Raw genomic sequence first — 14,779 nt, 5'->3', positions numbered from 1 at the left:
AATCATCTAACCCTTATTTTCACTAGCGTCTTGCTTGTGTCTTCTCACTTTGAACAGCATTTGTTATGAACGTCCTACTGCTGCCAAATGTGGATAATATGTGAGTTCAGATGTGATTGTTGAATGTGCATACATGTGTCACTCTTTGAATATACTCTTGAAAATTGTCTGTGCTGTTACTCTCAAGATTTTATCAAGCCTTCATCTTGAGCATTTCTTGGATGATTTAGCTAAACCTATGGATAATGTTTTAGCTAATGGTGCTGTTTGTGTTACTTAAAGATGAACCCAGGCTTCAGTTTCCAGCAGAACCTCAAGCCAAGCCTCAAGCTAGAACAGGACCTGAGGCCAAACCTACTTCGAAAGAACCTCAAGCCAAGCCTATAATTCAACCCGAACCTGAGGAAAAGCTTCAACCTAAAGAGGAAACTAGGCCTGAGACAAAGCTTAAACCTAAAGAAGAATCCAAACATGAACCTAAGGCCAAGCTTAAACCTAAAGAAGAAACTAAAGCTGAGCCTGAGGCGAGGCTTAAACCTATGGCAGAACCTGAAATGAAGCCAAAAGAGAAACCTCTAGCTAAACTTGCTCAAAAGACAGAACCTGAGCCAGAATTCACGGCTCCTATGAGGAAGCAAGTGACTCAACCATCAGGTATTTGCATTATAATTTGTGTACACTTAGCACCTTTAAGACTTGAAATGTATGGCTTTATGTTGGTACAATGTTGTTGATATTCTTGTTTTTACGGCTTCTGTCTGCGAAGTGTCTTAAACTGTCTCTACACACATCTTCTTTGATGTGTTTCTTGCTTCAAGTCCCCGAAGAAATCCAGAAAGATAAGGCTGAAAAACCAGAGCCGAAAGAGGTGAAGCCAGCAGTTATCAGGCCAGAAATGGAGGATCAAAGACCCGATCCAGCAGCTAAACCGCAAACAGGGTTTTCTAAGCCAGAAGAAGTTCAGGAGCCAGTGAGGGAACCAGTACCCAAGCCCAAACCAGCCATTAAACAGACTCATACTGACAAAACAGCCAAACCGGTGCATTCAAAACCAGAGCCCACAAATGAAGTGGCTCCAAAGGAGACCCTGAAGACAGGTATACAGGCTCTGCTATCTACATATGGCTCAAGCCTTTCCTAATTTCTTAACCCTTCATTTAATTTCTTATTCTTACACACTGAATCTTAAGACTAAGCCACCAACATTGTTAAATCTTGACAAATGTTTGACTAAATTAAATATTAAGTTTTGAGTCAAGTTCATTTTAGGTCAAATGCTTATTTTAGGTTTAATTTGATCTGAACGATTACTGCAAAGATTAGTTTATCTTTGGGTACCTTTGATTCTACTTTTGCTCGTCTTCCCCTTCTACTACACATATCTGAATCATGCATGTTCTTTTAAAATACCAGAAGCACCAACAAAGAAGAAGGTTGTTAGTCCTGAACCACCAACTACCATCCCTCAAACGGTGGACAGAGATGTACTTCAGAAGAAACCTGTGGCTGATAAAGGTACCATACCATCAAGGCCTAGTCATTCTAAACCTACATTATCTCTCTTATTCTTATTTTCTTATTCTTGAATGTGTGAGATGTCGTTCATACTGCCTAACTTGTCTACTGTTTGGTGTATATGGCACTCACCTTTTAGGCACTCGCTAGAGTGTAGACTTACACATAATGAACTATTCATTTTCAAAATTCCTGTGGAGGAAAATAAAACCCCAGTGGCTCTTTAGGCACCCAGCAAACAAGAGCCATTGCTCCTCCAGAAGGAGAACCTCTTATGAAATTAAAAAAAAAATTGCAAACATCCACTGGTTCAAGAACTTCGGCCTTGCACAGTGTCATGATGTCTGTTTCTATCTCTTTCCGATCTCGGTAGTCATTTTTTATGTTTTTGTGTGTTCTGTATTTACCCTCTTAAAGTGGAGAAGCCTGAACCAAAACATATAGAGGTGGCTGACAGAGCACCTGAACCCCAGAAGGTGTCGTGGGAAGCTCTGGTTATTGTAGATGAGAAGATACAGGATTCCCCAGAGAGGCGGCCGAAGATAGCAGTTGAAAAAACACCTGCAAAAACTACAGAAAAAACACTGGAAAAGAAAGTTACAGAGTGGAGACCAGAGGAACCTGAGAAGGCAGTGATTTCTGAAGTGGGGCTACCTGAGAAGGTCGGTGAAACTCAGAAGGCAGAGAAGCAGAAGGTTCCTGGAAGGGACAAAGAGTCATACAGGACTGCAGAAAAACCAACTGCCACTCCTCATAAGATCCTGGTTAAAGAGGCTGAGGAGATTCCTCAGTCAAAGCCTCAAAGAGAAGTAAAGGGGGCCACTCCAAAAGGTACATCTGAGTCACAACTCACCTCTTATCAGTCTTTGTTAGCATCTTTATATGTCCAACATGGGCAGTTGTCCAATATGCTTGAGTCCGTGGATTGAATGTTTTTTGAAATAGCATTCGATAAATGGGCTGTAAATTATTTTGCTAGTCAAATAATATAATATTTTATGTTTTTTTTTTACCATGCACCATGGGGTAAAAACTTTAAATTCTTTAAAGAACCAGAAGATAAGAAGACTGTAAAGATTTTGCCTTTGCTCGAGAATAAGCAAAAAGCCCCTCTACATAAGAAAGGTACTAACCATCTTAAAAGGTTGCATGGTCAAATTCCTCTATAATGAGACGATTGTTGTCCAGAGTTTCACTCCAATGTGTTTTGTCATTAACTCCAAATTTGTCTTGTTTTGTTCTAATCTCTTGGTACCGACCCATGGTGCCTTCTCTTTAATCTTAACCTCCAAGAAACCAGCAGTCTTTTGAAGATAGAAACTCAGACAGAAGCTCAGAAGATCCAGGGGACACAGGAAACCTCTTTGTCAGTGGATCTGCGAGAACATGAGGAGCGGGTGGAAGAACATGCCCATGTTTCTTATGAGAAGCAGCAGCACATTACTGACATAAGTTTAACACAGATTAACATTTTAGATAGACTCCAAAAGCTGAGTGAACCTGGTCAAATGGCTATCTCCAGAGATGAGACTTCCTCTGATTTATCAAAGATTAGAGACACAAGGTTAATTAAACGTCAAATAAACACCAAATCAGAAGCTGTCATGGATAAATGTGAAGGAAAGAAACAAGCTGTCACTGTGAGAGATACACAAATTTCAGACAAATATCTGCTTGATGAAGGTGTTTTTGTCAGGCAGGTTGAATTGATCACTAAAGCCATCATAGATGAGAGGAAAGACATCACATTAATGGGAAATTTAGAGCAGGTTCCCAAACCTTTTCCTACTGAACGAGATGTACACCAGGAAACACAAAAGGAATGCTTTCGTATCCCAACAGAGACCAAAATTAGACCCAATCCTCCTCAGAGGGTAGACATTAGAGTAGATACTGCAGAAGAACATGGTAGAATAAGGCAGGAACTAATTAACATTGAGGATGAAAATATTCAGTTGGAAAAGGTTACAGCTCAACAAAAATCTGTTGGCAAGACAGTAGTGGAGCAGATCGTAGTCAGAGATGCAGTTACTAGAGTATCTGGAACGCAAGGGAGGACTGTGGTGGAACAAGGTCCATCAGAGGAATATATAAAGAAGGGCGAGTTATTGGATGCATTAATAAGTACGAGGACAAGGTCAGCAGAGGTTAATGTTGAGGCACATCTTGTAGACACATCCGCAATGACATCCTCAATGAAGACTAGAACTACTGGAGGAACTGTGAAGAAGACCCTAATAACACAAGAGTTGGTGGCAGATACCCAGCCCAAGGCCACCGGGACAGAGCTTGGAGATGTCAAGGCACAAATGGTTCGAGAAGATGAGGCAGCATTCACCACAAAAGGGAAATCAAAAATGGAAGAAGATTTTGTGGAGTCCACTGGATTTGAAGGCCAGGGTGATGAAGTCTCTCCTCAGATCTTACTGCAGGCAGAGGCTCAAATGTTCAAAGGAACAGTTGGAACTAAACCATTGACTTCAAACGCAGAAGAAAGGAAGAAAATATTTGCAACAGAAGCGTCTTCTAGAGGTACAAAGAATATCCCATGCCATTCTTATCTGCATCCCCATACTTCACCATTTCCCTTTTTCAGTATTCAGGTACCATCTGCTCTGTTCCAATTTGAACTCCTTTATTTTGGGATTATTATTTATGGCTATGTTTTGATGTTGGTCTACTGTGTATGCATGTGGACTTGAGAAGCTCTTCATATTTTACCTATTCACTGTATTAAACATGATTATTCTTTAAAGAAGCAGAAGCCGAGAATATCCCAGTGAAAGCTGTTCAGGAGCTTGTGCAGAAACCAAGAGAAGAAGCTGGAAGAGGTACATCACAGTAGAACACACCAGTAGGAGGCTGTCTTCCCTCCACCCACTTCTCTTATTCTGTCTTGTTTCTATTAACCTTATGTTCATATTTGTCGTTTTGTTCTAATCTCTTGGTACCGAACCATGGTGCTTTCTCTTGAATCTTAAACTCCAAGAAACCAAGACGGAAAACCAGAGGAAAGCTCAGAAGATCCAGGAGGTTTTTTATGTGACAGATGAAGCCTCTACAGGGGAGGAGATGCGAGAAAATGAGGATCTGGTGGAAGAACATGTCAATTTGTCTTATGAGGAGCAGCACATTACTGAGATAACATTACCACAGGTGGACATTTCATCTTCATCACAAACATCTGTTGAAGGTGACAATGGAGTTAACATTAGGAGTAAGAGAAAGGTTGTCCATGTAGTAAAAGAAGTTCAGAAAGGTGGAGAGGAAGCAAAGCAAATTGATTATCGACCTGAAGAAACCATCCCAGACAGCATTCAGGAGGCCTTTATTCCACTGAAAGATAAAACCCAAACAATGAAAGGTCAGAGATCAAGCAAAAGTCAAGAGACTGCAGTAGTGGATTCAAGGGCTGAGGTCATCCCTCAAGAAAGATCTCAAAAAGAAGATCCAGCCAAACAATATTTTAACAATGGTGTTGGGGATTGCAACGATGAATTTGTTTTTTACAGCTTACTTACAAAGAAAACTAATTTGCAAGCTAAAACTAAAGACACTATGAGGGAACAAGAACAGACAAAAATAGGCTTTCAAAAAAGGTACGGTGCTGTGGATCATCTAGTCAAAACTATTTTATCAAGACAAGAGGAGACTCAGGAGTCAACTGGTGTTCCTTTAAAAACGTTGAGGTCTTCAGAGAAATCAGAGCAGGAGTTTGCATACATCCCAGAAAATATAGTTGAAGAGATAAGGTTCAAAGTGGCAACTGTAGAAGACCAAACTGATGCAGATAGACTTACCACAGAAGACACACCTGGTAAAGAACTTAAAACGACCAAAGTCAAGACAAAAGAACAGAAGGAAAGTGATCAGGTTGAGGACATCACTCCAAATAGACTCAGGTCTCTAAAACAGACAGCACATGGGTTGGAAAAAACAATAAATGTGGAAAGAATTCATTCCAAGCAAGAAACTATAACTGGTCAGCTTATATCTAATGTAGACCAACCATCTGAAGTAAGACCCAGTGTACACCAAACTATTGAAGTTAGACTCTGTGTAGACAAAACTAGTACAACTAAAACTAGTGTAGATGACCAAACTGACAAAGTTGACCAAATTTCTCAAGCTAAACCAAGTATAGAAGGGCAAATTAGTGAGAATAAACCCAGTGCTGAACCGCAAATTTCTGAATTTAAAACCAATGTAGAAAACCAAACTGGAAAATTTAGACACAGTTCAGAACAGAAAACATATACAACCAACGTACAAGAGCAAGATGATAAAAACCTGATTAAAACAGACAAAGGTATCAAATTTCCTCAACATGTTGAGGTAATGTCTCCAAAGAAACTCAAGTCTCTAAAACAGAGAGAACAAGAATTGTCAAAACAAAAAGAGTTCCCCGTGGACACAATCCTGTCCACGAGGGAAAGTAAAACAGGTCAAATTAGACCCAATGTAGGAAAAGAATCTGAAATACAACCCTGTGTAGACCAGAATCCTGAATTTAGACCCAGTGTAGGCCAAACTAGTAAAAGTACAAGCAGTACAGATGACCATACTTGCAATGTCAGACTGGCTGTAGACCAAACTTCTCATGTCAGACAAGGGGCAGAAAGCCAAAAAGCCAGAAGAAGCAGTTTAGAGCATCAAACATCTGATGATAGACTAAATGTTGAGTACGAAATTGGTGAAGAACTAAAAATTACCAAAGTTTTGAAAGTCAAGAAAAATCCACATAAAGGACCTGATCAGGTTGAAGAGCGATATCCTGAGAAACTCACGTCTGTAAAACAGGGAGAGCGAGAGTTGTCAAAACTGAAAGAGTTCCCAGTGGAAAAAATCCAGGCCAAGACCATGAATGTTCAAAACATATTTGTCGTCATCACTCCCAATGAAAATACAGAAACCAGATCCAGCCTAGAAGACCAAACATCCAATCTTATGCCCACTGGTATACATCAAAAATCGTTCAAAGTTATCAAAGTCAAGACAAAAACACAGAAAAAAACAGATGAGGTTGAGAACATACAGGCTAAGAGAGAAACTAATACTGGTCAAATTAGAACAAATGTAGAAGACCAGCAATCTGAACGAATACCCAGTGAAGAGATAACACCTGTAGCTAAACCCAGTGTAGACCAAGCTAGTGAAGCTTCAGCTAGTGTTGACAGCCAAACTAGCAAAATCACTGTACAATGCCAAAACAATGTAGAGCTAAAAACTGCCAAAGTTATAAAACTCCAAACAAGACCACTTGAAGAACCCGATCACGTTGAAGACATTTCTCCAAAGAAACTGAGATCTCTTAAACAGAGAGAGCAAGAGTTGTCAAAACGAAATGAGTTCCCAGTTGAAACAGTCCTGTCCAAGATGGAAACTAGAACAAGTACAGTTATACCCAGTGTAGATAACCAACTATCTGAATTTAGACCCAGTGTAGAACTAACTCATACAACTAAAACTACTGCAGATATCAACACTGACAAAGCTGGACCGGTTTCAGACCGAAAGTCTCAGGTCCGACCAAGCTTAGAAAGCCAAATTGGTAAGCTTAAACCCAGTGTAGAACAGCAACCTTCTGATGTAACAACCGGTGTAGTAAACCAAACCACTGAAGAACCTAAAAGTGCCAAAATCAAAGTCCTAATAAAACCCCAGAAAGAACCTGATAAGGTTGAGAACTTTTCTCAAAATAAACTGAAATCTTCACAGAGAGAGCTAGAGTTTTCCAAACGTATAAATCTCCCAGTGGAAACAATCCAGTCCAAAACTGTGAAAGTTCAGAACATGTTTGGCCTCATCATTCCTATTGAAAATGCGGAAACTGAACAACTTGAAAGAGAAGTTTCAGTGACACCTGTCATCGAAATTGCAAATAAAAAACATTTGTTAGTGAAAGAGGAAGAAACTCCATCCCATCCTTCACAAATACATGTTGCTCCCGACCATCTTGTAAATAATATTGCATCAAAACAAACCGCAGTTCAGGAGACAAATGATGGTTCTGTGAAAAGCTCCACAAAGAAACCAGATCAGAAGTTAGCCAACATCCCAAAACATACAGCTGAAGAGGTTCAGTCAAAAGTTGTCGCAATAGAAGACCAAACTGACAAAGTTAGACTTGCTGTAGAAGACCAAACTGGTAATGAAATAAAAACTGTAAAAGTCCAGAAAAAAACACAGAAAGAAGCTATTCAGTTAGAAGAAATTTCTCAAAGTAAATTAAAGTCTCCTAAAAAGAGAGAGCAACAATTATCCCAACTCAAAGTGATCCCAGTGGAAACAATCCAGTCCGAGTCTGTAAAAGACCAAAATATATTTGGCATAGTCACTCCTATTGAAAAAACAGATACAGTACAGGAACCACTTGAAGGAAAGATATCAGTGGCACCTATCATGGGAATAGCAAATGAAAAAAATTTGTTAATGAAAGAAGCTGAATCCCATAATTCACAAACACATGTTGCTCATGTCAATCTCATTAAAAATATTGCATCAAAACAAGCCACAGTTCAGGAGTCAAAGGATGGTTCTGTAAAAAGCTCCACAAAGAAACCAGATCAGGAGTTAGCCAGGATCCCAGAACATAGAGTGGCAGAAGTTCAGTCCACAGTTGTCATTACCGAAGACCTTACTGGTAATGTAATATCTGTTTTGGAAGACCGAACTGGTAAAGTTATACCCCCCTTAGAATACCAAACTGGTGAAATTAGAGGCAGTGTAGAACAACCAACTTCTGATGTTACAACCACTATAGAAGACCAAACTGGTAAAGAACTACAAACTGCAAATGTTATCCATGTCCAGACAAAACTACAGGGGACATTTGATCAGGTTGAGCACATTTCTCCAAATAAACTCAAGTCTCTCAAAGAGAGAGAGCAAGAGTTGTCCAAACTTAAAGATCTCCCAGTGGAAACCACCCAGTCCAAGACTGCAAAAGTTGAAAACATTGTTGGCCTTCTCAGTCCTTTTGAAATAGCAGAAACTGAACAACTTGAAAGAAAAGTTTCGGTGACACCTGTCATGGAAACAACAAATGTAAAACATTTGTTGGTGAAAGAGGAAGAAACTCAATCCCATCCAACACAAATACATGTTGTTCCTGACAAACTTTTAAAAAATATTGCATCAAAACAAGCTGCAGTTCAGGAGTCAAATGATAGTTCTGTAAAAATCTCCAAAAAGAAATCGGATCAGAAGTTAGCCAACATCCCAAAACATACAGCTGAAGAGGTTCAGTCAAAAGTTGTCGCAATAGAAGACCAAACTGACAAAGTTAGACTTGCTGTAGAAGACCAAACTGTTAATGAAATAAAAACTGTAAAAGTCCAGAAAAAAACACAGAAAGAACCTATTCAGTTTGAAGAAATTTCTCAAAATAAATTCAAGTCTCCTAAAAAGAGAGAGCAACAATTATCCCAACTTAAAGTGATCCCAGTGGAAACAATCCAGTCCAAGTCTGTAAAAGACCAAAATATATTTGGCATAGTCACTCCTATTGAAAAAACAGATACAGTACAGGAACCACTTGAAGGAAAGATATCAGTGGCAACTATCATGGGAATAGCAAATGAAAAACATTTGTTAATGAAAGAGGAAGAAGCTGAATCCCATAATTCACAAACACATGTTGCTCATGTCAATCTCATTAAAAATATTGCATCAAAACAAGCCACAGTTCAGGAGTCAAAGGATGATTCTGTAAAAAGCTCCACAAAGAAACCAGATCAGGAGTTAGCCAGGATCCCAGAACATAGAGTGGCAGAAGTTCAGTCCACAGTTGTCATTACCGAAGACCTTACTGGTAATGTAATATCTGTTTTGGAAGACCGAACTGGTAAAGTTATACCCCCCTTAGAATACCAAACTGGTGAAATTAGAGGCAGTGTAGAACAACCAACTTCTGATGTTACAACCACTATAGAAGACCAAACTGGTAAAGAACTACAAACTGCAAAAGTCATCCATGTCCAGACAAAACTACAGGGGACATTTGATCAGGTTGAGCACATTTCTCCAAATAAACTCAAGTCTCTCAAAGAGAGAGAGCAAGAGTTGTCCAAACTTAAAGATCTCCCAGTGGAAACCACCCAGTCCAAGACTGTAAAAGTTGAAAACATTGTTGGCCTTCTCAGTCCTTTTGAAATAGCAGAAACTGAACAACTTGAAAGAAAAGTTTCGGTGACACCTGTCATGGAAACAACAAATGTAAAACATTTGTTGGTGAAAGAGGAAGAAACTCAATCCCATCCAACACAAATACATGTTGTTCCTGACAAACTTTTAAAAAATATTGCATCAAAACAAGCTGCAGTTCAGGAGTCAAATGATAGTTCTGTAAAAATCTCCAAAAAGAAATCGGATCAGAAGTTAGCTAACATCCCAGAACATACAGCTGAAGAGGTTCAGTCCAAAGTTGTCACAATAGAGGACCAAACTGACAAAGTTAGACTTTCTGAAGAAGAAAAAACTGGTAAAGAACTCAAAACTGTAAAAGTCCAGACAAAACCACAGAAAGAACCTATTCAGGTCGAAGATATTTCTCAAAATAAATTAATGTCTCTAAAACAGAGAGAGCAGCAATTATCCCAACTAAAAGTTTTCCCAGTGGAAACAATCCAGTCAAAGTCAGTAAAAGTTCAAAATACTTTTGGCATCGTCATTCCTATTGAAAAAACAGAAACAATACAGGAACCACTTGAAGGGAATATTTCAGTGGCACCTGTCATGGGAATAGCAGATGTAAGAAATGTGTTAGTGAAAGAGGAAGAATCTAAATCCCATACTTCACAAACACATGTAGCGCCTGATCATCTCATTGCAAATATTGAATCAAAAGAAGAGGAAGTTCTGGAGTCACATGATGGTTCAGTAGACACTGTGAGGTCCACAAATAAATCGGAACAGAAATTAGCCAAAATCCCAGAACATAGAGTGGAAGAAGTTCAGTCCAGAATTGTCATTACAGAAGACCTAACTGGTAATGTTGCATCCATTTTAGAAGACAGAACTGGTGAAATTAAAGACAGTGTAGAACAGCCAACTTCCGGTGTTACAACCACATTAGAAGTCCAAACTGGTAAAGAGGTCCAAATGGCCAAAGTCCAGAAAGAACCACAGAAAGGACCTATTCAGGGTGAGGACATTTCTCCAATGAAACTCAAGTCCCTCAAGAAGAGTGAGCAACAGTTATCAAAACTTAAAGAGTTCCCAGTTGAAACAATTAAAATGAAAAGTAAAATGATATCCACGGTAGAAGGCAAAACTGCTAAAGAACCAGAATATTCCGAAGTTATAAAATACCAGACCAAACCTCAGGGACAATCTAATCATGTTGAGAACATTTCTCAAATGAAACTGAAATTGAAACAAAGACAGCAGTCCAAACTAAAAGATCTCCCAGTTGAAACAATCCAGTCCAAGACTGAAAGAGTGGAAAACACTTTTGGCATCGTCAGTCCAATTGAAAAGGCAGAAACTGAACTTAAAGGAAAGGTTTCAGTGGCACCTGTTATGGAAATAATAAATGAAGATGAAGGGGATAAATCCCATACTTTACAAATAAATGTTGCTCCTGATGAAATACTAAATTATATTGTATCCAAACAAGAGATCGGGTTAGGTCAGGTCTCTCCAGATGGTTCTCTTGAGACATTGAAATCCACAAATAAATCAGAGAAGGAGTTTGATTTAGGAGAGCTGCAGTCCAAAGTTTTCACTATAGAAGACCAAACTGATGAAACTGAGAAGGTCAGACCTGGTGTAGGCCAAACCGTATGGTTCACTAATGTTCCATTTAGCAAAGAAAGGGATCAGAAAACAAAGATCAATAATAAGATAATTGTTCGTGAAAACCAGCCTCTCATAGATATACATAGAGTTCCATCAGTAACATATGTCAGCACAGAACAAAAAGAAGTTCAGGACTTGCAATATGAATCCAAGACTGAAGAGAAATATCCATCTGGAATGAAGACTCAAAGGTCCTCTCTGGAAGCTGAGTTTGAAGAAGTCCACAGAGATTTCCCTCTTCAAAGAGCTCATTCCATATGCAAAGAAGAAGACAAAAAAACAATATTTCCTTTGGGAAAGAAAGGAGAAAAGAAAAGTCGTCCTGTTGGTGCTTCTTCCAAAGGTATAAATGGAAAACATTAAATGTCACCAATTGTTTGACCAGAGCACCTTTCTGTGTGCTCCCATCACTCCTAAGGACTTCCCACCGTCTTGTCGGCAGTTCTTCCATCTCATATCACCCATTCTTGGCACAAAGTGTGTTCTTCCACTTTATTTAGAGCACCCATTGACACTACCTCACTCAAATGGAACGGTCTTCTTTTCATCTTGCTGCTTGTTGCAAGCCCCCCTCCTCAAATTGGCTCGAATGTTTGGTGTTTGATGAGTTTCTGTGTTTTATCCTTGACGTGAGTGAGAAAAAGCAGCGTTAACTGAAAAAAATTAACATCTTAAGTATTGTTATCATTGAACCTGAATGTTATTCACACTGGGTACATTCTTGTCCTCATGGTCCTCTTGATTTTATTTTAAGTGCCCACGAAGGAAGAATCATTTCCACAAGATAAAGAACCTCTGCCAAAGGCAGTTAGTTCCAAACAAGGTACTCCTTTGCTGTTCTATTTGTTTGTCTTTTGTGTTGTCTTATGATTTGTGATTATAAACTGAATTTCTCATTCTTGAGTACACCTAAATCTTAACTATTACTATCTTGAAGCGCACGATGTAAGCCAAGCTGTTGAAAAGACAAAGCTTCTTCTCCCAGTGAAAGAGGAGACTGGAGAGAGGAAAGAGAAACAACCAGGTACTTGACACCATGCAGTAGTTTAATAGCTGCAGGTCCTCAATAGAGGGCAGTGCTTTCAGTTTCTGTTTGTTTATGTATGACTTTTATTTGAAGTGAGAAAACCACAAGATGCTGTACAAGTTGCAGAGGAAACGATTAAGCATCCAGTCACTGAACAGACCAAACCTGTTTTGATGAGTAGTTTGGAAAAAACCAAGACAGGTATTCTTAATCTAACATTAATGCTGCTTTAAATAGTTTACTAACAACTTGGCGATCAAACAACTCTTACTTATCTCTTGTGTTGGATGCAACACTTTTAATCTTTTCAAAGTTGAAGTGACAAAGCCTGAGTCAAAGGCTAAGGAAGTAGCCAAGAAGCAGAGAGATGAAGATAAACCTGTGATGCCGAGGAAGACACCTTCTCCTGGGACAGGTAGAATGATCACAGACCATTTAACATTCAACTTTTTTCTTACAAGCACAGCATCTTTATGTCCTCCTCTTTAATCAAGCAATAATGTTTAAGCCTTGGCTCTTCTGTTTAACTCAACACATGCTGTGATATGTGCACATATCCCAAGTCGGATTGCCTAATGTCTGACTGAACCCAATACTTAATAACTCTATATAACCACCATTTCCTTTTGCTTGTGAAACTACAGGGATAATCTATGTCTATCTGGTGTTAAAAATCGGTATTGTTTTACTGAATTACCTCTTTCAATGAAGGATTCACCTTCGCTCAGCATAGTTTGTGTCCTTTTCTGACATTCATGTCATACATTGTAATAAAGTTGTGAAAATTAATTAACACATTGTGGATTTTACCTTGACACTAGATGAAACCAAGGGGCCTGTACAAGCGCCAGGAGGAGTGAAAAAAGGTAAGAGCACTCTACCTTATTTACACAGCACCTACACAGCACCTGCTAGCACAGCCTCATATAGAAATAGGTGTGTCAGTCTGTTTAGTTCAGTGTCATATCTTATTGTAGGTTTGTCTCTGTCTGTTTTTAAACAAGCAGGGTTACAGTCTGCTTTTGTACTTTTAGGTTGTGGTTGTTGTTTTTGTTGTTGTTGTATGTTTGTTTATTTGTTTGTTTGTTCGTTTAATAGTATTTGTTTAATGTGTGTGATGAATCTTGAGAAATTGTTCTCCACAAAAAAGGTAAAGTTCAAAAGGAGGACGATGGAACATTTGATATTCCCACCTTGAGGAAAACATCAAAGGTTATGAAAGAGACAGAGGAAGAACAGGTGTTGATCACACTCAAGAAGATTCCATCCGTTCCAACTAAAGCAGAAGAAATCAAGCTGTTGAAAGCCACCAAAACAACAGTTGTCCGAGTTGAGGAGATGGTGCACAGGAGGACATCTGTAGACCTGCCAGCTTCCATCCCGAAAGCATCGCTGGAGAGAGATCCTAGAGAGAAGACCCCCACAAAGAAAGAGACGGAACTTCCAAAACCTAAAGAATTAAGTGAAACAGAATCAGATAAATGCTCACCATGGAGCAATCAGAAAGACTCTCCTAAAGATAAGGAACCAGAAGATACAATCTCCATCAAGAAAACTCCCAAATCAGCCAAAGCTGGAGAACCAGTTACAGCAAGTGTGGGCTTAAAGAAAGTAAGGAAGTTGCCTGTAGATGAAGCAGAACAAGAAGCCCTCAAATTGAAACCATTTGACCAGCCTACCAAACCCACAGAAAAGCCAACGACAGACAAGATGGAGAGACCAGAGAGGGAAGCTGTACCTTTTGAAAAAGAGAGAATCAGACCAGAGGATAAAACACAGACACCGACTAAGAAAGATGAAATCATTGCGGAGACAGAGAAACCACAAGCCAAGGTACAAAAACTAGCAGATAGAGAGAAAACTTCCAAAGAAGAGAAGGATACTGCCATGGAACCACACAAGGGAAAGAGAATCTCACCGGAACAGGATACAGAGAGCGTGAAACTGAAGCCTTTCTCCAGACCAACTAAGGACGCTAAGGAAGCAGCTGCAGATGAGAAGCCAAGCGGTGAGAAACCATCCCGTACAAGTAGAGACAAACTACCGAGGGAAGCAGAGACAAGCAAGACAACAGAGACACCGAAACGTCCTGAGAAGGTTGTAGAGGCTGCTCCCTTTACCGTGGAGAACATAGTGTTTCCGAAACCAACTGTTGACAAGACAGTATCTCCGAAACCAACTGCTGATAAGACAGTATCTTCTAAACCAACTGCTGATAAGACAGTATCTCCTAAACCAACTAGTGATAAGACAATATCTCCTAAACCAACTGCTGATAAGACAGTATCTCCTAAACAAACTACAGATAAGACAGTATCTCCTAAACCAACTGCTGATGAGACAGTATCTCCTAAATCAACTGCTGATAAGACACCTAGGAAGACTATCGATGAAACCAGGCCTCTGCAGTTGAAGAAAGGAGTTACTCCAAAAGAA

At 39.4% G+C, this 14,779-nt stretch overlaps 1 protein-coding gene across 35 annotated transcripts in view; it reads left to right on the top strand.

The window, feature by feature from the left end:
• The window catches only part of ttn.2 (titin, tandem duplicate 2), a 212,423-nt gene that overhangs the window by 75,500 nt on the left and 122,144 nt on the right, over positions 1–14,779 (top strand). For 18 of the 35 annotated variants that reach the window (XM_060074563.1, XM_060074557.1, XM_060074583.1 and 15 more), the window contains 12 exons: positions 283–654; positions 819–1,097; positions 1,414–1,515; positions 1,933–2,346; positions 2,566–2,640; positions 2,809–4,047; positions 4,272–4,346; positions 12,071–12,139; positions 12,254–12,340; positions 12,437–12,544; positions 12,657–12,758; positions 13,165–13,209. In XM_060074563.1, the coding sequence (XP_059930546.1) occupies positions 283–654; positions 819–1,097; positions 1,414–1,515; positions 1,933–2,346; positions 2,566–2,640; positions 2,809–4,047; positions 4,272–4,346; positions 12,071–12,139; positions 12,254–12,340; positions 12,437–12,544; positions 12,657–12,758; positions 13,165–13,209 (2,967 nt within the window). The remainder of the gene's footprint in view (positions 1–282; positions 655–818; positions 1,098–1,413; positions 1,516–1,932; positions 2,347–2,565; positions 2,641–2,808; positions 4,048–4,271; positions 4,347–12,070; positions 12,140–12,253; positions 12,341–12,436; positions 12,545–12,656; positions 12,759–13,164; positions 13,210–14,779) is intronic. The other 17 variants (XM_060074581.1, XM_060074579.1, XM_060074578.1 and 14 more) reach the window with 13 other exon arrangements.

Source organism: Gadus macrocephalus, chromosome 16 (genome assembly GCF_031168955.1).
Source record: "Gadus macrocephalus chromosome 16, ASM3116895v1".
NCBI lineage: Eukaryota > Metazoa > Chordata > Actinopteri > Gadiformes > Gadidae > Gadus > Gadus macrocephalus.
This window is presented reverse-complemented; position numbering and strand designations above follow the sequence as displayed.